The 21829-nt window shown below is 42.6% G+C and overlaps 3 protein-coding genes across 3 annotated transcripts in view; 2 read left to right on the plus strand and 1 right to left on the minus strand.

Moving 5' to 3' along the window:
• Positions 1-5410, plus strand: part of DDX43 (DEAD-box helicase 43) — a gene marked incomplete at both ends in the record, with an annotated part of 18423 nt that extends 13013 nt beyond the window's left edge. Inside the window, 4 exons of the mRNA XM_080341399.1 lie at positions 16-125; positions 836-974; positions 1762-1849; positions 5303-5410. Of these exons, the coding sequence (XP_080197525.1) occupies positions 16-125; positions 836-974; positions 1762-1849; positions 5303-5410 (445 nt within the window). The remainder of the gene's footprint in view (positions 1-15; positions 126-835; positions 975-1761; positions 1850-5302) is intronic.
• Positions 5411-6978: 1568 nt separating this feature from the next.
• CGAS (cyclic GMP-AMP synthase) lies at positions 6979-12706 on the minus strand. The gene is made up of 5 exons (XM_080342853.1): positions 12137-12706; positions 11013-11235; positions 10317-10562; positions 8869-8971; positions 6979-7764 (listed from the first exon to the last, which is right to left on the minus strand). The coding sequence occupies exons 1-5, from the start codon at positions 12689-12691 to the stop codon at positions 7422-7424; spliced, it is 1470 nt and encodes a 489-aa protein (XP_080198979.1). The 5' UTR covers positions 12692-12706; the 3' UTR covers positions 6979-7421.
• A 422-nt stretch (positions 12707-13128) lies between these two features.
• Positions 13129-21400, plus strand: MTO1 (mitochondrial tRNA translation optimization 1). The gene is made up of 12 exons (XM_080342031.1): positions 13129-13386; positions 13499-13698; positions 14161-14278; positions 15332-15621; positions 16855-16967; positions 17107-17297; positions 17423-17553; positions 18019-18223; positions 18306-18477; positions 19186-19304; positions 20081-20238; positions 20419-21400. Exons 1-12 carry the CDS (start codon positions 13164-13166, stop codon positions 20644-20646), a joined length of 2148 nt encoding a protein of 715 aa, XP_080198157.1. The 5' UTR covers positions 13129-13163; the 3' UTR covers positions 20647-21400.
• The last annotated feature ends 429 nt before the right edge of the window (positions 21401-21829 follow it).

Below are 21829 nucleotides of genomic sequence, written 5' to 3' on the forward strand. Positions count from 1 at the left end.
TTTGTTTAATCTTAGAGCTGATGACTTAGCAAGTGACTTGGGTCTCCAGGGAATTCCAGTACAGTCACTTCATGGTAACAGGGAACAGTATGATCGAGAACAGGCTTTAGATGACTTCAAGACAGGTACATTTGTACTTAAGTACTGGTTTGATTAACCCAGGTTTTTAAAGCTTGTCACATGCAGAACTTTGTCTGTTTGTCAGTGCCATGTCTTTTCAGTACCATAGATAAGAAAATGTTAAAGAGCTCTGAATATGGTTTGTTTTTTTCCAAATTAACAAAGGGCAAAAAAAGACTGTGCTTCAATAAAATTTGGAATGTCTAAGAGTTAGATAATTTAAAGTAAGGCTTATTTCACATTTGAAACCTCTGCGGAAAACTCCAAATTGTGTTAGTCTACAGAGCAGTAAATCTAAGCGTCAAATGGTGGTGCTTTCAGTGAAATGGTTTTGCTCCTGATGACACCGGTAGGTTATCCTTTGGGGTTATGTGATCACATGCTAATGAAACAAATAGTAGTCCTATGATATAAGGATACTGGGTGATAATATAGTTGTTGAAGTTTCTGTTCTTTTTGCAGACTTTCTATCAGCTAGGCATGTTTCTTGCTTCTCCTGCACCCTGCTGTTCTACTCATGAAATACCAGTAATAGTAAAATTACATTTTGAGTGCTTACTTATCACCTTGTATTTGAAGTTAACTCGGTGTGACATGCAACAAATGTATTTTTCCTTTTATATGTTAAGTGCATTGTACACTAGAAAAATAATAGGCTGGAGTATATTTTCTGTTTATTCCATAAACTCCCATTCTCTCTCTGGACTTACTTTAGGCAGAGTCAGAATACTGGTAGCTACTGATCTGGCATCCCGTGGCCTTGATGTAGATGACATCACTCATGTTTTTAACTTTGACTTCCCTCGCAACATTGAAGAATATGTTCATAGAGTAGGTCGTACTGGAAGAGCAGGGTAAGTATTTACAAGACAATAGTAATATATTATCAATATTTTATGCACTGCATAGGTGTTTCACTTGTCAAATACAAGAGCTACAGGTGATGTGGAGTGGGGGAGTGAAGACTCGAGTCTATCAAATGTTTTATATAATAACACACGGGTTTATGTTTTGAAATTAGTTCACCGTTAACTTTAAGGCAAACAACTTTGCCATTTTTCTGTTATTTCATTGAAGTGGGTGGGAACAACAGATGTTTGAAAGCTGGTTTAAGTGTGGGGAAGAATTATAGTTCAAAACAACTTCCGTGTAGATATTTTGAAATGTCACTTCCTTGTTTGTCTCTTCATGAGCTGCTGAGTTGTTTATTTTCCTAGAGAGCCCATAGGGAAAAAACAGATATAAATTCAGAGTTTTCAGCTTATCATGGTGGTGTAGTTTGGTGTTAGCACTTTTGAATGCTGCTTTCCCAGGTTGGCACAAGTATGATTTTTTTTTTCTTGTGTATGTATTTATTTTAATTATTATATGAATGTATGTCTCTTCATACTTAAATATGTTGCCTTTATGCTATGTTTATTGTCTAAAAGTCAGAATTAGTTGTGCCTTTGCTCCATTTTAGGTGAATTGCCATATTCTGATCTTTATGAAAAGTTGCTTTCTGTTGTGTGCATAGTAAATACTCAAGCCAGTTTTATCTACCAGTTCAATAATATGGTCTGCAGTACAATTTTTTACTGAATAGGAAAAAGCCAGCAGCAGTTGTTTTGAAGATCAACAGTTATTTCATTCCTTATTTAGACGTACTGGGGAGGCAGTAACGCTTGTCACCAAGAATGACTGGAGGGTTGCATCGGAGCTGATTGAAATTCTGGAAAGAGGAAACCAAGTAAGGATACATCTCACCGCGTAAGATTTGTATTGATTCTGGGTTACCACCTGAAGGAGTTCATGAAGGTCTAAGCCTATTTAGACCTTCCTTGGTGAGTGTTTGTAGTGTCTCAGGCAAAAAAAATGGGTGCTTGCATCTTTCTTGTCCTGGATATCCTTAGCTGTATTTTACCTTACAGATGAGGCCCAGAAAAGAACCAGGAACTTTAATCAAAGTCTTCCATGTCCAAAGAAAAAGTGACTAACATACAGGCACATAGAGGTCTGCAGAGGAATGATAGGATCTATTTTATTTCATAGTATTTTATTCCAATTGTATTTCACTTCTGGACATGTGTACCAGTGTTCTTGTTTAGCGGTGTAAATATTAACAATATTTGTATCAGAAGAAACGCAACTATCAGTTTATTAGATTGGACAGTTGTGATATCCGACTGCACTTTTCCAAGCTATCTTTCTTACAGATGTTTGTAAATACTATGGGAAATGGGACCGGAATGTCATTTGTTTCTTTGAGAAACTTTTTTTTCTTGCTATGATAGCTGAGAAGCCAGAGTCAATTATGTTGCTGTTTCTTGCCGGAACAAGAAACAGTATTTTGCCTGATTTATATTAAACCCCTAGTTCATGCTCTGACTTGAGTTGAAATTTTTCTCTTTTTTTTATTTTTTTTATTTGGGGGGATGGGAGTTTGAGTACAAAATAAATTGCTTTTTTCTAGGACCTGTGGTTGTTATAATGGATACTTACTCAAACAATAAACCCTAACTCAAGAACCTCAACTAAATCTTCATTTTACAACTCTACTTGGAAAGATGTTATGCCATTTATTGCAAACCTGATAAGATGCTTTTGAGGTAGGAAGAGGAAAAAAAGAGTTGTCCCCTAATAATTTCTTGAAGTTGCAGGTTTTGCAGGGGAAAGTTAGGTGGGGGCTTTTCTGTTTGGTTGGTTTTGGGTATTGTTTTGGTGTTTGGTTTGTTGGTTTTGGTGTGGTTTTGGTGTTTTGGTTTGGTTTGGTTGCTCTTTCATAAAATGTGAGAGTAATGTAACCAGTAATGATACTTTGAAGCCACTTAAATAGAATGTAGAGGTGGCTTGTTCTGTATTTGGAGTCAGCCATTACCATGCATGATGCCTTGTCTCCTGCTGCAGACTGTGAAGTTCCCAAACTTTTAAAATGTGCAATAGTTCACCTGGGAATGGGTCTCTGAGTTGAGAAGAAAAGAGCATCTCTGAATCCTTACTTGGAAGGGTAACAGTCAGTCACAACATGATTCTCAAATTTTTAGTTAAAGCTGGGGTTTTTTTTTTGTTTCTCATGACAAAGAAAATATCAGCACTTCAGTCTAAAACATCATATGAAAGGGAAGGAGAGCAACTGAGGACATAGTCTGAAGGTACAGAACACTTCCATTTCAAAACAAGTAAGATGCATTTGTTAGCCTGGTGGTTTCCATGATTTTGAATATACAGGTAATTTCCCTAAAGAAAAACAGCTACAACAGATTTATGTATCATGCTGCAGGGATCTTTATGTATTAGCTTATGAAGAAGCATGGACAGATTTTTTTGGGGAATCAGATGAAAAGACACTGATCTCTCATACCAAGAGTGCTACATATAAATTATGGCATACTTATTCTTTTCTGTTTTCTCATTTGGACTACCATACCTAGCTTATTTGTTTAGAAGATACATAGATTGTCTGTGTAAAAAATCTTATCAAACCACTACATGCTGCATATTACCTCACTGAGATTTTCATGTTCCATATCTTGTCTTTTTCCCATTCTTTACTTGTACCTGCTTAAAAAGCACTCCTGCAATAAATTGTTGCAATTTTAGTTGGAGGAAATTCTATTTCATGCTGTAGGAGAGGATCTGATCTGATACTGAGGAAGAAGATCATCCAGTGTTTCAACTGAAAACTGACTTTGTCTCATTACTTGGATTTCTATTAATAGAAGTCTGTAGTGACTTTCAGCTACAGAGGCATCATTTTTAACTTTATTTTTAAACAACGTCTAAAACTCATGCAGAAGCAGAAGTTCTGTGGACTGATGACAGTCACCCAACAACCAGGGCAGTTGTTTATCAGCAGGAGCAATTCAGCATATAAAAGATATATTCGCAAGCTAACACTCGTGCCAGCTTAAGAAAAGTTGCTGATAGCAAATGTCAAGCCTTGCTGAATTATAGAGCCCGACAGAAGCAGCTAGAACTGGAGGAACATACCCTCCTGCTCCACCAGGCCCTTTGTCCAGGCTGCGTTTTTCACCTGTTCAAGCATTGGCAGGTCTTGGCATTTCTAAGGAGACGTAGAAGTATTTACATTTGTTTGCATTCTACTGTTTGTGCTGTATTTGTGCTACTCTAAGAGGGACAAACCACAGAGGCTGAGTGATGGTATGAATCCCATGCTTACACATGCTGCAAGAGCTTTCTCCTTGCTCTCTGATCAGGAAATGGATTCTGGACTGGATACCTTTGACCTGCCACGTGGCTACGTGCCATAGCCGGTTGTTGGAGCAGCCTGGTTCTCATCTAACAGTAATCACCCACACTGCCTTTTGCAGTAGACTTTAGATTAATATCTGCATTATGCCCGACCTGGTTTAAGAAGACTTGTCGGACACTGTCTTTCTTCCATGATCTGTAAGAACAGTATATGTTGGAGATTTTTTTCTTGCATTCAGTGATCAGTGTCACTCAACCTAGTAAAGTCTGTCTGTAATAATGTACATCTGGTCTCAGTCCTTACAAATGTTAATAACTCTGAAGTGACAAGGTGTGTTGATCATACTGTTCACCTCCTTTTCCACATAATTACAAACATACCAGAAAGCACCGTGGATCTTGGTAAGATGCTCTTGTGACCTCCCAGTGGTGGGAGAACTGACTGTTTTCTCATGCCCTTCTTTTCCTGTCTTTTAGCTTTGTTTTACCCATGTGAGAACCCTTCCTATGGCAACACTCTCTTTAAGTACCAAAGTTTCTCTTCAGAGGCCCTTAAAACTTCCAAAATGAATTTAATATCAATCATAACAGTGTAATATTAAAATAACTAACTAAATATACATATTATGGTATCACCTTTTAGTGTCATTGGACATTTTTTCCAGCTGTTCATTATCACTGAAAGATAAATTTCTATCTGAAATACAAATATTTAGCCAGTTTTATGTTGTCATCAGATATCATATTAGCATACATATGTAATTGAAAATTCAGGGACACTGTGCTGATTTTCCGTATATATCAGTATAATTTTATGTAAAAAGATGTCTCTATGCACCTCTACAGAAAAGACAATCTGCAAAGTGACAGGAGCCAGATAAATTAAAAAATCAAGTTTCAAAACACATAAATCAATAGCATTTTTGTAAAGCAGTCTAGAAGTTTAGATCTATTTCAAACTGACCTTGTTTTTGTGCTGCTTTCTTATCAGGTAGTTCCCAATGATCTTATTGCAATGGCAAAAAGATACAAAGAATTTCAAATCAGAAGAGAAGTTGAAAAGGATATACGAAGACCTCAGAGAAAGCCCTCAAAATAACTAATCCCTTGAAGTTACTGGAACAAAGTAAGTGATGATAGTTACTGTTAGCATGTGTGTGCTTGAACTTAAAAATTTATTTTCTCAGTTGTTTTCTGTACCTGTCCCATTTAAATAAAATGCATTTTAAAAAGTAGCCTAGAAAACTGGATTAACTCTATACAGAAATAAATCTAGTTTTGCGTTTGGACACTATTTTAACTTCAAAATGTCATAATTTTTCTCGTGTGATGTTCATAACTTCTAAAACCATTATCTACTGGTTACAACAAATATTGTGGGTTTGTTTTATGGTTTGTGTTTGGTTTTAGTTAAAAGTAGTATTAATATACATGAACGTAAAATATATTTTTTCCCTTTTATTTTCAGAGAACTGGACTAGTGAATGTGAGCAATGTTTGTCAGTGTGACTTCAAAGTACTGTATTTTGCATTGGCATGCCACATCTGCCAGTGGAGTGCAGACATATTTCCAAGGATAACTTTAAAAAGTGCTCTGTTTGTGGTAACTGATTGCTGAAACCAGTATCGTTTGGGGTTTTTATTTTGTAACCTAATATTGAAAGGCATTTTTGTGAAGACTTTTGTCTCAAACTTTTTTTGAGAGATGTCTGCCTTTCCTAATGGAGGAGAGCACAAGTAGTATGTGTTTGTGGCTAACTGGAAAAATTTTAAAAAATTAAATTAAAAAACCCAGCCTCTGCTTTTGTTCTCATGGATGTAATTTTCTAGCTTAAGACAAACAAGAGTTTACTAGAGCAATATTAACAAATTCATTAATAAAAAAAGACATTGGAATGTCAGGTTCTGTCACACAGATTCCTCATGACAATGGGATATGTTTTCAGTCTTTGGAGGTTATATAGGAAGGAGCTACTCCTTCATTTGATGCTTCGTCTGAACTTGTGCTTACTCATGTGTCATATAATTACATGAAAAACTAAGAAATTGAATCTAGTGAGATGAGAATATTTTCCTAAAATTATTCTCTAAATGTTCTTCTGGCCTTCCCTCAGTTTTATTCCTCATAAATTGAGGTGAAATCTGGGCATTATTTAAGACAGTAGGTTATTTGCCTTCAAAAAGTAGGCTAAAAATACAGACTCCCCATGGCTGCTTTAAGAAAAAGATGGATTTACTTTACAGCACAGGAAATATTATAATTATTATTCTTTCCTAATACATGTGCTCTTCGACGTAAGAAAAATAGAGCTGAAGTCCGAGAATGTCCGATTCATGCTCCATTTTGGTTTTGATAACCTTTCACATGGAGACTCTTCCTCCTTGATATGGGTTGAAGATCAATTTCTTTCTACACAATTCATCACACAAATGCTTGTTGTCACAGTAATTTTTAGCCTGTTGCAGCACACTAGATAATTATTTCTCCCCATCCAAAGTCCGGTGAAAAGACTAATTTCCAAACAAATTCTGAAGACTCAGAAAGGATAAGTTATTTCAGGAACTTCATTTTATTTTGATACCATATTCTCTGCTCACTGTTGCTAGTGATTGTCCTCTGCAAAAGGTCTTCATCTACCCAGCTGATCTGGAGACATTGTTCTGGTTTATGTCACAGCAATTCCAGTGTTTTGGTTTGGGTTTTTTTTCTTTTGAATGCAAAAGTGTATTTTGGATATTCTGCAGTGGATCTTCATTTTAAATAAAATTGTTAGTTTTCACTTTACCCAGTCATTGATGCCTTCATATTTGAAACTGTAGAAAGTACACATGGGAGATTAACTATTACAAATGCTTCTATATGTTTTTAGTATACCTTGAAGATACTTTACAGGTGATAACTGTATTTGGGTAGGGAAGAAAAATATTACTTTAAAAGTCCTACTTCTTTTAACAGTTAAGGCTGATGGCCATTTTTACCACAGTGTTCTTGATTTTATTTTGGTTTTTTATAGTATTGGACTACTGAGGAGTAACTTAAGGTAAAGAACTTCTGGTTTTAAATACGCAAATCTACACAATTTGTTTTTACATAATTGTAAACAATGTTTTTAAGACATTTCCTGAAATATTGGGAATCTGTTGTTCAATTGCTGGTTTATTTGTCTTGAAAGGAAATCACAGCTTGCTTTATCTTCCAGGCTGAGCAAGTTGTATCGGGGAATAAAAAAGTGTGGCAACTGATACTTTTGCAGGCAATCCAGAAAATATCCCAGGAATTTCTGAAAGCAGTAATCCAGGTCTCCCCAAGTCCAGTCTGTGTCATTTGGCCATATGACACAGGAGTGAAAAAAAGCAGTTTTGACATGATATGAATAGATTTTGTCCAACTCTTTTGGATGTTTCATTTTAAGTTGCTCTACAAGATACTTCAAAAGCTTAAGACAACTTTTCCTGTTGAATAAATAAGAATTTATTAGATACCTTCTACATAGTCAGTTCTCAATATGTATTTTAGATTGTTAAATATATATTATTCATTTAACCAATCAAAATGTTCTTTAATAGAATAATCTTTTCAGGAATGTTCTGAATAAAATCTGAGAATAAGTGCAGCAAGAGGCTGGATAATCCTTCAACTACTGCATATGAAGTTAGAGTCTAACAATGAAGGATTTCTACTATAAACAGCAAGTTTTGTACATGCACCACATTCATCAGTAGCAACAGCCACACCAAAGTACAAAGCATTGGGCAGCAGCATGCTGAGGCAGTACAGGCTCCCAGCTGCAGGTGCTACCAGTGTAATGTGAATTGGAACCACCACGTAAGATTAAACCTGCCCTTTTGGCTTGGATTTACACTGAGGGAAATGCACATCACAAGGGCAAGAGGTGTATATGCAGTTTAATCCACTGCTACGTAAGGGCACAGCACGTCTTATAATATTTGTAAAGCAAACACAAAGAATTATGTATTAGTTCTCTTGTGACTTGCTTGATTCAGTACAAGATGTAATTAAATAAACGAAGAAGCTGCTTTGCTCTTAAGGAGGTTCTGTATCTCACATGGGTTTTGTTCCTTCTCTTTGAAGAAATAGAGAAACCCGTTTTTATTGGACTCCAAAAAAGTCACATTTAGTCATCCTGATCCCATTCAGTTATTTTCTCACCATTGTTTTAGAAAGTGCCTTGGTATGAAGTGTAATTTTGCTCCCAAAGCTCAGAAAGCTGCATCATCAGACTATTAAGCTGGTTCTTAAACAGGACTGAGTTTGGGAAAGATAATTTAACAAGTCACATCTTTTTGCTTTCTAAGGCAAGTCTGGAGTGTAACCCCGCAAGGTCATTTGTTTCCACTTCTCACTGAGTAAATGCAAGTCAGATCTTCAGCGAGTACACAAACTGTTGTGCTGCTGTAGCACAATGATGCCGAAAAGCCTTATTCTTGCTCCTTAGTATGAGTAATTAGTCCTAGATCAAATTCTTAAACTGAAACAGTGCTAGTGTGGCTCACACAGGCTTGGAGTTTTTTAGTTTTTCATATGCAAATACCAACCTGCTGCACTTTGGTCCATCAGACTCACAACACGTCTTTGAGCTGCCATGGTTGTTCAGCATGCGCTTCTCAATATGTGAGAAAGAAAGTCGCCAGGTGTTTCCTAAAGTTGAGTAAAAGACTGTTAAAATTATTACACAGCAAGAAGTATCGCTGTCTATAACTAGGAAAAGAGAAAAAAAGACTTTATAGTTTACTTAATTTTAAATATCGCTTAAAAAAAAAATTTAAAAGTTATTTGGTGACTACAATTGGTTAATTTGTCCTTAATTCCCCAGCTAGTCCACACAAAGACAATTACAATGTTATTAACATAGGATAGAATTAATGGTTTGGATGCTTTAACTATATTCTTAAGGATGTTTGGATTCGCTTTAAAGTTAAGCTTAATTCTGAACTTTTTTGTACTTGTTGAACATGATTTAGGGAATTACACTAGTCAAAGAAATCAACTACCTTTGAATTTCTGTTCTGTGTTATTAGCCTTACCATGTAACAATTCTGCATTTCAAGAAAAAAAATCTTCACCACTTATTTCAATTTCTTTGTGCAAGTAATATGCCTGTGAATTTGTCTTGGGTAAGGTGACTGTTCTAAAGCATTTATTTTTGTTGTTCTGGTAATGTTTCTGAAAACAATGATGAACATAGCTCAACCCCCTGTTTTAAAAACACCAGCAACCATTTTTGCCTTCCTTAGGCTGGACTGTTTCCCTTGCCTGTTCGGTTCAGTTAATCTTTGCATTTCACTTTCACAGGAAGAGATAACAATGACAAATAAATCATTACTGGGCTAAGATGGGCATGCTAATTAAAAAAAATACCAGATTCCCTGAACTCTTTTTGCTGAAATCATCAGTTCTCATAATGCAATGACAGACTGGGATGTTTCTGCAAACTAGCGTAGGCTTGGTGTGACCCTGGTCTGAAGAGAGTGAAACACAAAAAGCCTGTAGCCATACCAGAGTTCAACAAGAAATAATGTATCTTGCTAGAAAAGTTTACTTTTGCAGAAGTATATAACTTCTGTATACAGTCCCACTTACAGGGATGTTCCCCACCTTTTTAGAAATCTCCTTTTAATTTACCTTTTTTTCTTGCAAAGCAAAGGAGCAGATGTTGCTGTTAAGCACAGCACTACCACAGGAAAAGTCCATATTCATGTGTCTGACTTAGTAGATTTAATGTAACGCTCTTTGGAATGGTTAGCATACAGCTTGGCAGAGCATTTTGTCTTTAGATTTCAGTACACGACAAGCAGTGTCACAGATCTGGTGTTTTAAAGAGAGATTTCAATTGTCTTTGATGTGGATGTACGCAGGATAAGACAAATATCTGTACCTTGAAGGCAGAATACTGAACAGAGCCTGGATACCCTCTTTATAGCACATGTAAGTGATCAAGTTGTAGAGAAGATAATTCATAACTTATTGTCTGTATTTCAGGTACCTCTTAGAACCTTTTCTTTTTTGTTTTGCTTGGCTACTAAATAAACTGATTCATATCTGAGGTCTCGCCTGACTTTTCTTCCCAGCCACTGTTCAACTTTGAGGCCATCCTGTGTGCTGGGCGGCCAGCTCTGCTGAAGTTTCAAAGTCAAGATGATGTCCACCGATATTTCTGCCAGAGGCTTTTTGATCTGAAGAGTTATTGCAGGGCTTCCAGACTTTCTCCTTTTCACAGTCACTTCCACATCTAGCAATAAAGAAGAATTTTTTTTTTTTAAACAGAGAAGAAACTTTATTTTAAAATAAAGTTTTTGACGAAGAGGAGTTTATAAAATCAATCATGAGAAAAACCTGGGTTCAGTCACTGGTTCTTTCTCCTTCAAGATATGGATTTTAAATCCATATCTGTGACAGAACCATTAATACTTATTATTTTCATATGGAAAGAGGATTGCATAGTGGATCTATGGGCTAATCGCATACTATTATTAGCTATGATGTATTTGTGGTGATTCTTAGCACAAGAACAAACTTGAGACACTGGGGACAAGCAGGGTTACAGTTATAGCTACATTGCTACGAAGAGACAGTTAACTGGGGGGAAACATCACATTTTATTAACAACAATGCAATGCATAGAGGCAATGTAATTGGATTTTTAGCACTCCTAGGTGAAGCTTGTTTGCTAAATACTTACTTTTAATGTTTTTTACTTCTCTTTTAATGATTCCTCTTAGTGCTTCAAGCATTTTGAAGGCTGATAATTTTCCATCTTCATCTAAAAACTTCAACAAATACTTTTCTTTAGGATTTCTTTTGAATGTTAGATAATAAAAGGCACCAGTATCATCACTTTCATCCAGCTGAAGTCTTGCAACAGGCATAACAAGCATAATGTCAAACTCGTTCGGTTCAGTTATCTGCAAAGTAGGAGAATACAATAGTCAATATGCAATTTAGGTTTTACTCTCTTTAGAATTTTTTTTTTTCTGGTTGCACTTTTATCTACAACAGCCTTGGTCTACTTTTTATGTCTGGTGTGAAATATGAGCTTACTTCTGGGGATTTGTATTACAAGATTGCTGTGCAGTTGAGTGGAGAAGAGCAATTTACTGATAGCAGTTTATTTCCCAGCTTTCCAACTTATTAATTTTTAATGAAGTTTTAAGATTCTTAAGCTGTTCTGGGTAATGCATAAATGCTGGTCTTAGTCATACTTCTGCACATAGGAATCAGGTGTTAGAAAAAAAAAATGAAGTATTGCTATGCCTGATGCTGGTTTAAGAAAAAAAATGTCCCCATGTTTGAGTTTGTTTCGGATTGAGCTGGCACCAGAAAAAAAAACAAAAACAAAACCAAAAACAAATAGCTATTTCTCCTGCTTTTTAAAAAAGCTATAAATTAAATTATACACTAAAAACTGGCACAGAGCCTGTCCGTGCAGTGCTAGACTCTCCGGTTACGCTGGGCTTACCTGGGCGCAGTGCACGGGCAGGGGCTGGCTGTGGCTTTAACGTGAGTCCTGTTCAAGCAGCGTCTCTTACTAAGTGCACATACATTCATTCATTTTTCAGTAAGTTAGCTACTTCGTCATTAACGTAGTAACCCTTAAAGTCTTTCCTCGTCGGAAAGGCAACCTTACACCTGTTCTCAAGCGGCCGGAGCAGCGCAAAGCGGCCGGTAGGAGCCGCTCGCCGGGCTCCGGCTGCTGCTGCCCGCCCGCACCAACCCGCAGCCCAGCCCGGCAATGCAACGCGTCCCGCCCGTCGGGCCGTCCTGGCGGGAGAGGCGCTGCCGGGCCGGCCGCAGCCCCGCACCCACCTTGACGTGCTCGTAGTAGCTGCCGGCGCCCAGCCGCTCGATGGAGCTGAAGCTGTCGTCCGTGCTCCGGATGGCCTGGATCAGCTGCGAGACCACCCGGTTCACCACGTCCGCCGCGTCCGACACGTCCTGGCGGGGCAGTGTGAGCCGCGACACCACCTCCCGGAGCCGCAGGGGACCCGCTGTAGGCGGGAGGACGCGGGCGGCAGCAGGGGCGGCGACAGCCCCGTCGGGCACGGCCGCTCGCCTCTGCGCCGCGGGGGCTCTGGCGGCCGCTGCCCTGCTCCGAGGAGCGGGGGGCACCTCTCCGTCGCCCGCTGCCGTGCGCGCCGGCGGGCTCCTAGGGGCGGGGGCTCGCTGCGCCGGGCGGCCGCGCCGGGCGGCGGCTCCATCCCGCTGCTGCGCCCCAAGGGTCACGGCACGGTCCGGGTTGCCGCCGGCCTCGCGGCCCCGGGAGGAGGCGCGGGCTGCGCCCCTCGCCGCGCCCCGGCCCCTCGACGCCGCGGAACGCGCGCCCCGCCTGCCCCGCGCCCCCCGGCCAGCGGCGCCCTCCATGGACTCCGCTCCGCAGAGCGGCGAGGGCGGCCCCGCCAAAGGTGAGCTCCTGCCTCTCGCCTCAGACAAGTTCCTCTTCCAGGCAGCGCCGCGCCGCCGAGGAAACGAAACCCCGGCGGAAAGGGCCTGAGTCTCCGGCGCTGCCCGTTCCTGCCCGGCAACTCGGGCGCGGAAAACACCCGGCGACGACGGCCGGGCCATCCGGAGGGCGCGGCCACCCGCCTGCCCCCAATCCCCTGCCAGCATTTTCCCGCTCCCGAGCGGCCCCACCCACCGAGAGCGCCGCGGCCGCTCCGCCTCACCGGCCGCCCGCCAGCGCGGCGGGGCCGGGCCCGGCAGCAGACACCGCCCCTCAGGAGCCAACGGCTCCGCCCGCCCCGCCCCCGAGCAGCCGGGCCGCGGCAGCGTGCACCCCTCGCTTCCGGTTCCGCCCGCAGGCCGCTGCCCGCTGCCGGGCGGCTTGTCGGGCCCCATGTTGCTGCGCAGCAGCTGGCGCCGCCTGGCGCTACCCCAGGTGCCACCGCCGGCGCCGCGTCCCGGGCACCGCCGGGCGGGCAGCGAGGCCAGGGAGGCGGGGGCACCGCGCTACGAGGTGGTGGTGATCGGTGGGGGCCATGCGGGGACGGAGGCGGCGGCGGCGGCCGCTCGCGGCGGAGCCCGCACGCTGCTGCTCACGCACAGGATCGACACCATCGGTACCGCGGGCTGCCCGGGGCGGGGGGAGGACCCGCGGGGTCTCCCCGGTGCGGGGAGGCTGCGGGAGCGGTGAGCGGCGGTGGTGAGCGGCGTCCGTGTGTCCCTCCGCAGGGGCCATGTCCTGCAACCCCTCCTTCGGCGGCATCGGGAAGGGGCACCTCATGAGGGAGGTGGACGCCCTGGACGGGCTGTGCGGCCGCGTCTGCGACCGCTCCGGGGTGCACTACAAGGTGCTGAACCGCGGCAAGGGCCCGGCCGTCTGGGGCCTGCGCGCACAGATCGACCGGCGGCTCTACAAGGAGCAGATGCAGGTGAGGGGGGTGGGGGGCGCACACGAGCAAACGCGGGGTTGTTTCCAGGGATTTTTGTGTTTGTGCGCTGGAGTATTAAGAACGAATTACTCAGATCTGAAACATTAGGATAAGCTATAGAGAATGGTGAGGGGGTGGTTTGGTTTTTAATATTTTCTTGTCAAACGTAGGTACCTTTCTGTTTGGTACTTTAATGGAGTGTAAGCTGTTGGAGATCAGCATAGTTTAAAAAATTCTGTAGAATTTTATATACAGGTCAGGTTTCATGATGAAATAGTTTCTTTTGAGGATAAACTGTGTGAATAAAAAGTCCTACTCAGTAGATCAGGACAGTGCAGTCACTGAGGGTCTTCCAGTTGACCTGGTAAGAATGGAAAAGGGTGAGATATTTTCAGTAGGGGTTGGGATTGCCCGCCTGTCACAGAACTTACTAGATTTTTGCAGTAACTCCTTTCATGACAGAAAGAAATCCTTAACACACCACTGTTGACAGTTCGTGAGGCATCTGTGGAGGATCTGCTCTTGACAGAGCCAGAAGCAGACCGTCCTGGGAAATGCCGAGTCACAGGAGTCGTGCTGGGTAAGTGCTGGTAACTCCATAGCACTGTCACTTACTCTACACTGCGAGCAGCCTTTGGGTAAACATTTCTGATTCATCAGCGAGAAAGTTGAATTAGCCGATAGAAGTGGTTTAGCCTGAATGTGAACTAAACTAGGTTAATGTCTGTAATAATGATGACAAATATACCTGGATTGGTGGGTTGTTGGCAGGTTATATATGTTGAATTTACTTCAGACTAGCGATACTGAGTTTCATGCTGCATTTTGAGATTTTGTTTGGTAAATGGCGCCTGCTGCCAACAATGTTACTGAGCAGTGTTGTCCTGGTACTAGCAGACTCACGCTTCATTACCCCTTGCTGTTCTAGTTAATAGGCTTTCCAAAATAAAGGCCTGCATTGGAAATTTTCCCAGGAGTGGGTTTTCTGCCACAAAGATGATTAAGGGAGTGGAGCATCTCCTGTATGAGGAAAGGCTGAGGGAGCTGGGTCTCTTTAGCTTGGAGGAGACTGAGGAGTGACCTTATTAATGTTTATAAATATATAAAGGGTGAGTGTCACGAGGATGGAGCCAGGCTCTTCTCAGTGACAACCAATGATAGGACAAGGGCCAGTAGGTACAAACTGGAACACAGGAGGTTCCATTTAAATATGAGAAGAAATTTCTTCACAGTGAGGATGACAGAACACTGGAACAGGCTGCCCAGGGAGGTTGTGGAGTCTCCTACTCTGGAGACATTCAAAACTCATCTGGACGCCTTCCTGTGCAACCTCATCTGGGTGTTCCTGCTCCGGCAGGGGGATTGGACTGGGTGATCTTTCGAGGTCCCTTCCAATCCCTAACGTTCTGTGATTCTGTGTTTAGGAGTAGTAAAAATATAGAAATAACTATATGCTCTTTCTTGCATTTGTTACTATTAGAGCTTTTATTATTGAAATGCTGATTTTGTCAAATAATAAAAGGTGAAGAAACCCTCAGCGAACAGCTTTAGTCTAGTTTTAGACAGAAGCACTAGAGTACCGGGGTTTTGTTGACGCTGAAATATGTGCATCTTGGAAAACTTGCTGTTTCAGGGGATGGGAGCACAGTACATGCTGGGAGCGTTATCCTGACCACCGGGACATTTCTGAGGGGGATGGTCCTCATCGGGCTGGAGATGCACCCGGCTGGGCGGCTGGGGGACCAGCCAGCCATTGGGCTGGCTCAGACACTGGAGAAACTGGGATTTACCATGGGCAGGCTGAAGACTGGAACACCGCCCCGACTTACCAAAGATACGATTGACTTCAGTGGTCTGGAGGAACGTGTGGCTGACAATCCTCCAGTGCCTTTCAGCTTCCTCAGCGAAGCTGTGTGGATCAAGGTGGGATAACACACATCAAATGCACATAGAGCCGGGTGGGGAGCAGTTCTGGGAGTGTCGCACTCAGAATCAGCCAGGGAGTTGGCAGCTGGGAAAGGAAGCTGGGCTGTGTTCATACTGGGGGTGTTGTGTTTCTCAGGACTCTCAGAGCAAAGAATGAAATTGCTTGTTGTTTCCTGAAAGCAATTACCTTTTTCCTCTCACTTCTCAACTTGAGAACCAAACTTTCTTTACTTTCACTCTAGTGCATGAAACGTGATATTGTTAGTAGTATTCTTCACATGCTCATTATGGGGGTGATTTACAAAATACTTCCAGTATTAGACCTGTATTGTGGAGATTTATGATGTGTTGCTTGTTACCTCAGCTCTAGAATAGGATTAAAATGTTGAAATTAGAGATCATTAATAGTTTCGACCTGGAAAGAAAAAGAATAACTATCCACAGAACTCAGAGATGGCATGTTAACAGTAACTTAAAAGCAGAAGAAACTCAATTTTCCAAATAAAACCTTGGAAAATTGCATTCTTACATAATGTAGTTAAAACAGCACAGAATTAAGTATCAGGAGTTAATTTGCTCCAAAGCATATAGGAATATTGCAATAACCTATTATAATCGGGATGGAGGCAAAAGAAATATCCCTTGAAGTCCTTGCTATGTGTAGGAAAGGTTTTAAGGAGTTGAGGTGCAAATTATTACCATTGGAATGTTGAGTCCATTGACTCTTTTTCAGAAAAAAACTGTGAAATACTTTACATGATGCTTTTTTTCCCAAACCTTGAACTTTCCATATTAATTGAAGGGTTTTGAGTTGTTGTTTTTTTTTTTTCCCTCGCCGAACTCTTTAATTGGCTGTTAGCTGCAGGGTCAGCACTTCTTCCTCTGCCGTCAGAGCTTTGAATTCCTGTGGTTAATTTGAATGCTATGATATAATGCATTGCTTTAATAGAAATATCCATCCTGTAATTAGGAATGCAGTGTGTAGAATAGAACTTGAATTCTCAACTCCCAAGTTCTGTTCTGTTCTTGATCTGCTTTTGGGCTTGTTGCTCAAGCTCTCTGATTACTTCTGCTCTGTCTGTAGAGTGGTTGTGACAGCACTACCTGTCTCTCCAGGAAGTGAGAGGTAATTATAATGGAAAAACCCTTGGAGATCCTCAAAGAGAGCTGTTCAGTAAGAGTACGGAGTTGTGACTGGATTAACTTAAAGTGAGCTTTGGCCTCTTTCAGCCGGAAGATCAGCTGTCATGTTACTTGACTCGTACTACCCCCAAAGCCCAGCAAATTGTCCTTGATAACCTCCACCTGAACAACCATATAAAGGAGACTACAAGGGGCCCACGGTGAGTATGTGGCATCATGCAAGGCTCTCAGTGGCACGAGCTGACAGACTGTCTGAAACTGTGGGTCTTGCCTGCTTTGCTTCTGGAAAGTTACTTTTTCTCCATGTCAGGTGATGCTCATGGCTATTGACTGTTGCAGGTACTGTCCCTCTTTTGAATCAAAGGTTCTGCGCTTCCCAAACCGAGAACATCAGGTGTGGCTGGAGCCAGAAGGCTTGGAGTCCAATGTCATTTACCCCCAAGGCATGTCGATGACGCTGCCACCTGAGCTCCAGGAGCAGGTGATCAAATCCATCCCAGGCTTGGAAAAAGCCAAGATCTTACAGCCAGGTAAGGGGGTCACATTGGTTACCAGTTAATAACAAGCAGATTTTGTTTAGAGCATAGCAAAACAAAAGAAATATGAAACAAAATTAATTATTTGATACAGGGATCTCTTGTGTTGTTTGTCATAGGCTATGGAGTGCAATATGACTTTTTAGACCCCCGTCAATTGACTGCTTCTCTCGAGTCTCGTCTGGTTCAGCGCCTCTTCTTGGCAGGCCAGATAAATGGCACTACAGGTTACGAAGAAGCTGCAGCTCAGGTGCGTGAATCTGCTTGTGCATACACAGCACTTGGAAAGGGATATTGCCTTGGCATCTGCCTTTGATGCGCAGTCTTGCTAGGCCCGTCTTGTGCTAATGAGAGGTTCTTATTTTTATTGCTCACCTCAATTCCAGACTTGCCAAGATATTTTTACTTTTAGTATCTACAGTTGCTGTTACTGAGATTGTAGTGACTAAGGTAATTGGAAGTACTGTCAAATGTTTCAACATGGAGAAACTGACATTGAAAACATGTGGAAATTGTCTCTAGTCATGTCGGCAGGGGCCAAGGAGCCCTTGAGATACTTATAGTATCACAAGAAAGAAACTCCCTAGGTTACTAGCATAATTATTGCATTTTCCAGGGTACAGTTTGACACACAAGTCTTTGGAGGCAGATGTGCTGATATTTTAGCCATGAAGAAACTGATAAATGTTTTTTGGGTTGTTTTCTGTCTGCGTAGGGTGTGATTGCTGGGATCAACGCTTGCCTACGGGTTCACGGCAAGCCCCCTTTCGTTATCAGTCGCACCGAAGGCTACATCGGTGTCCTCATCGATGACCTCACCACTCTGGGCACCAACGAGCCGTACCGGATGTTCACCAGCCGCGTGGAGTTCCGCATGTCCCTCCGGCCTGACAACGCCGATGCCAGGCTCACCCACAGAGGTATTTTGTTACGGTGGCTCTTGCAGTGAGAAGCTCTGCCCGGTTGTAGGCCTTTATCTCATACGCCATCTGTCTCTTGCAGGTTTTGAAGAAGCTGGGTGTGTGTCACAGCAGCGATACGAACAAGCAGTTAAAATGAAAGCTGCTTTAGAGGATGGAATTGCGATGCTAAAATCCCTTCAGTTCAGCATATCCAAATGGTCCCAGTTATTACCAGAAGTCTCCATCAGTAGCAGTCGAAGGTCGCCGCTCAGGTAAAGGTTACAGCTGAAGCTTTCTGCTCTCACCTACGCTTGCTTTGACACATCTGGCTAGTGGTTTCACAGCATTTGTCTGTTTCTCCTGAAGCCATCAGTACTCCAGGATTCCAGCATTATCACCTTCAGGGGACAGAAATCTGATGTTTGCCTATAGAATAAGCGCGACATTGGTGATTTTACTATGCTATGTATCCTGGTGCTGACATAGACCCCCAAAGTAAAGGAGTACTCCACTGGCCCAGACAGTTTTTGCTGTCCTTACTGAGAGTGCCACCACATGGTGACAGTTTTGAGTGGTTGCTGCTTTGCTGAAAGCTTGATGAAGCAGCAATTAGTTGATTTCAGGCTAGTGTCAGATGGTAGCTGTTCTTGTACACAAAGGCCCTTGCTTCCTTTACCCATCCTTTATCTCACCTTATCTTTTCTGTTGTTCTAAATAAGAGACAAAGGCCTGGCTGACTCTCTGTGAAATGTTCCCCTTGATGCCCTTACCGTGTCCCTTCTTTCTAGCTGTTCATTTCTCATAAAATGCTGAACTGCTCTGGTGTTCACTGTGAGGGGGTAGTAGGGAGGTGAGCGTGGCTCTGCAGTTGCTCTGGCTTATGCTGGGATCTTTGCAAGGTTGATCTGGGAACAGCTGTAAAGCTGCCTGACGTGAGTGACTCCTTCCAACCATAAAAACTTAACTATTGTTTTCCACAGCGCCTTTGACATCCTTCAGTATCCAGAGGCCAACATGGAACTTCTGGCAAGGGCTGTCCCTGAGCCCCTGGGAAAGCTTGCTGAATGGAGACAACTGGCAGAGAGACTGAAGATAGAAGGTAGAGTACAGGAGTTAGTGGGATCTGTGTAGGTTTTGTTCAGTAAGGGAAGAGCCAACGCATTCATCCCAGCATGTTTGATGTTGCTGCCTAGTGAAGTGAAATACTGTTATGGAGGGTGTTGGTCTCTTTTCCGAAGTAACAAGTGATAGGACAAAAGGAAATGCCTCAAGTTGCGCCAGGTGAGGTTTTGATTGGATATTAGGGAAAAAATTATTTACAGAGAAGGTTGTCAGGCACTGGAACAGACTGCCCGGGGAAGTGGTGGAGTCACCATCCCTGGAGGTGCTTCAAAGGCATTTAGACGAGATTCTTAGGGATATAGTGCTAGAGTTAGGTTATGGTTGGACTCTATGATCCTGAGGGTTTCTTTCAACTGAAATTATTCTATGATTCTGTCAGAGCATGCACCTTTTACCATAGGCCACAGCCCTACACAAGTACCTGTTTTTCACTGGGTGGGGCAATATCAATTATTCATGCTTTCTCCTGTGTTTTTTGTCCTTACCGCTCTGTCAAATAGACCATCCTCTCCTGGGATGAGAGGAAAAGCCAACCCATGTATCTTAATTCCTGTAACAAATTCAAGAGTGTGGCTTCCAAAGTAGTGATGTGAATTAGGATCTTTAGTCTGTGAGGCTAGAAACTTCCTTAGGAGCTTTTGACCATCTCAGTGGAATTGTTCATTCTGCTTTCAAATGGCCTGTTTCACATGATGTGAAACATGATATGATATAGATATCTGGTCTTCTTGTTTCTCTGATCTTCCATCGCAGTTGCTTACGAGTGGTGTGTAGTCAACCAACAGCAGGAAATAGAAGAAGTGCGTCGTGATGAAGCCCTCCGACTGCCAGAGGACATTGATTACTTTGCCATTGATGCATCGCTCTCAACAGAGGTGCGGGAGAAACTGGACTCTAACCGTCCCCAGACGGTAAGATACTGGGCCACAGCAAGGCCGAGGAGAAATGAAATCCCTTCTGTGTCTTCCTAAGGGGCATGGGAGGGTAAGGGCAATCAGGCAAAGGAATACCCACAGGTTTTAATCTCATTTCTCACTAACTCAGGTGTGTCGGTTTGCTCTTGGTTAATTTGTTCCTGTTTCCACATGCAGATTGGTGCAGTCAGCCGCATCCCTGGAATTACACCAGCTGCTATTGTTAATCTGCTAAGATATGTGAAAACCAATCATCAGAAGTCAGAGATGCCAAAAGCGTTACCTCAGACTGGCAGGTATTTACCAGGGAAAATGTACTCAGAGAAAGCAACTTCTGAAAGACAGATTTCAGCAGAGTTTTCTGAAGAGGAGCCAGAGCATACCTTTGTTAAAACACCGTTGTAGAGAAGCGCACCACTCCCACCAGAGAATGCGGCAAGATCACCTGCACTCGTGAGCCTCTTCGCAGATAAAACCGATGCTGGCTGGATACTGTGCAGTTCTGGTTGTGTCCTGTGGCAGTGCCAGTGAGTGTAACAAAGATGACAAATGTGCAAACCTTAAGTAAATGCTCAGGAACTTAAGTACAGCCTGTGGTTTTGCCAATCCAAATGAAAATACAGGAATTGCTCTTAAAATTCCACTCATTTGGAAGATGTCAGGTGGTCAGAATCTAAAGCATCTTGGACAGGATGGTGTTTTGCTCATCTGAAATGAGGAAGAAATGTTACCATGCTGAACTCACAGCAGCACAAGAGGGTTTGAGGAGGGAAGTGTGCTCCATTGACTTCAGTACTTGTGTTTATAGCTGTGCAGTGGCCATGCGCAGTCTGATGTTTTAGTGTGATATCAGCCAACATGAGACACTTGTTTATGAAAATGCGTGCCACACAAATATTTAAGCTTACGTAGGAGACTGACTGAATGTAAACACTGTATCCTGGGCTTTTTTTTTCCTCCTTCAAGGTAAATAAAGCTTGAGACTTCCTGAAGACTTGATTGCGACTTAGCTTGCTTTCTGCGCACCCACTGAATCCTTGCCCAATTCAGGCAGTGGTCTCTGGTGATAGTCTCGTCTCTGATGACAGTCTCATTTCTGAGTATCCTCAGAACTGACTGTGCGAGCGAGCTTGGGAGCAAGTTAGTTGGAGTCAAATACAGCTATCGTTTTGAAATCTGTGATCCTGGACTTTCCTCTGTCTGTTTCCTCTGGGTGAGCGGTCCCTTTCCTGTCCAGAGGAAGGTGTCAGAGCAAATCCTTTTTCGTTGACAGAGATGCTGTCATGCAGCAGGAGGGTGAGCAGAGCTTACGGTTTTCTTTGGGCCGACCTGAATGCCTCTCCCTGTCACCAGCTATTGGCTATTGTCGCCAGTTTTAGACACATGATCAGTAGGTCACTTCATGTCTGAATGGCTCAGAAAAGCTAACTTGTATCTGCCCTTTTATGTCTGTAACCTACTTTCCTTTCAGTTTTGTTGGCTCAAAGAATTACTTCAACTTTGTAAGCCTGAAGTTTAGGGAAAGGAAGGCAACTACGCTTTCTGCGGTATAACTGTGGCTTCAGGTATGGTATTCTTGAAATTCCAG

The sequence above is a fragment of the Nesoenas mayeri genome (assembly GCF_963082525.1).
Source record: "Nesoenas mayeri genome assembly, chromosome: 3".
In the NCBI taxonomy this organism is placed as follows: Eukaryota; Metazoa; Chordata; class Aves; order Columbiformes; family Columbidae; genus Nesoenas; species Nesoenas mayeri.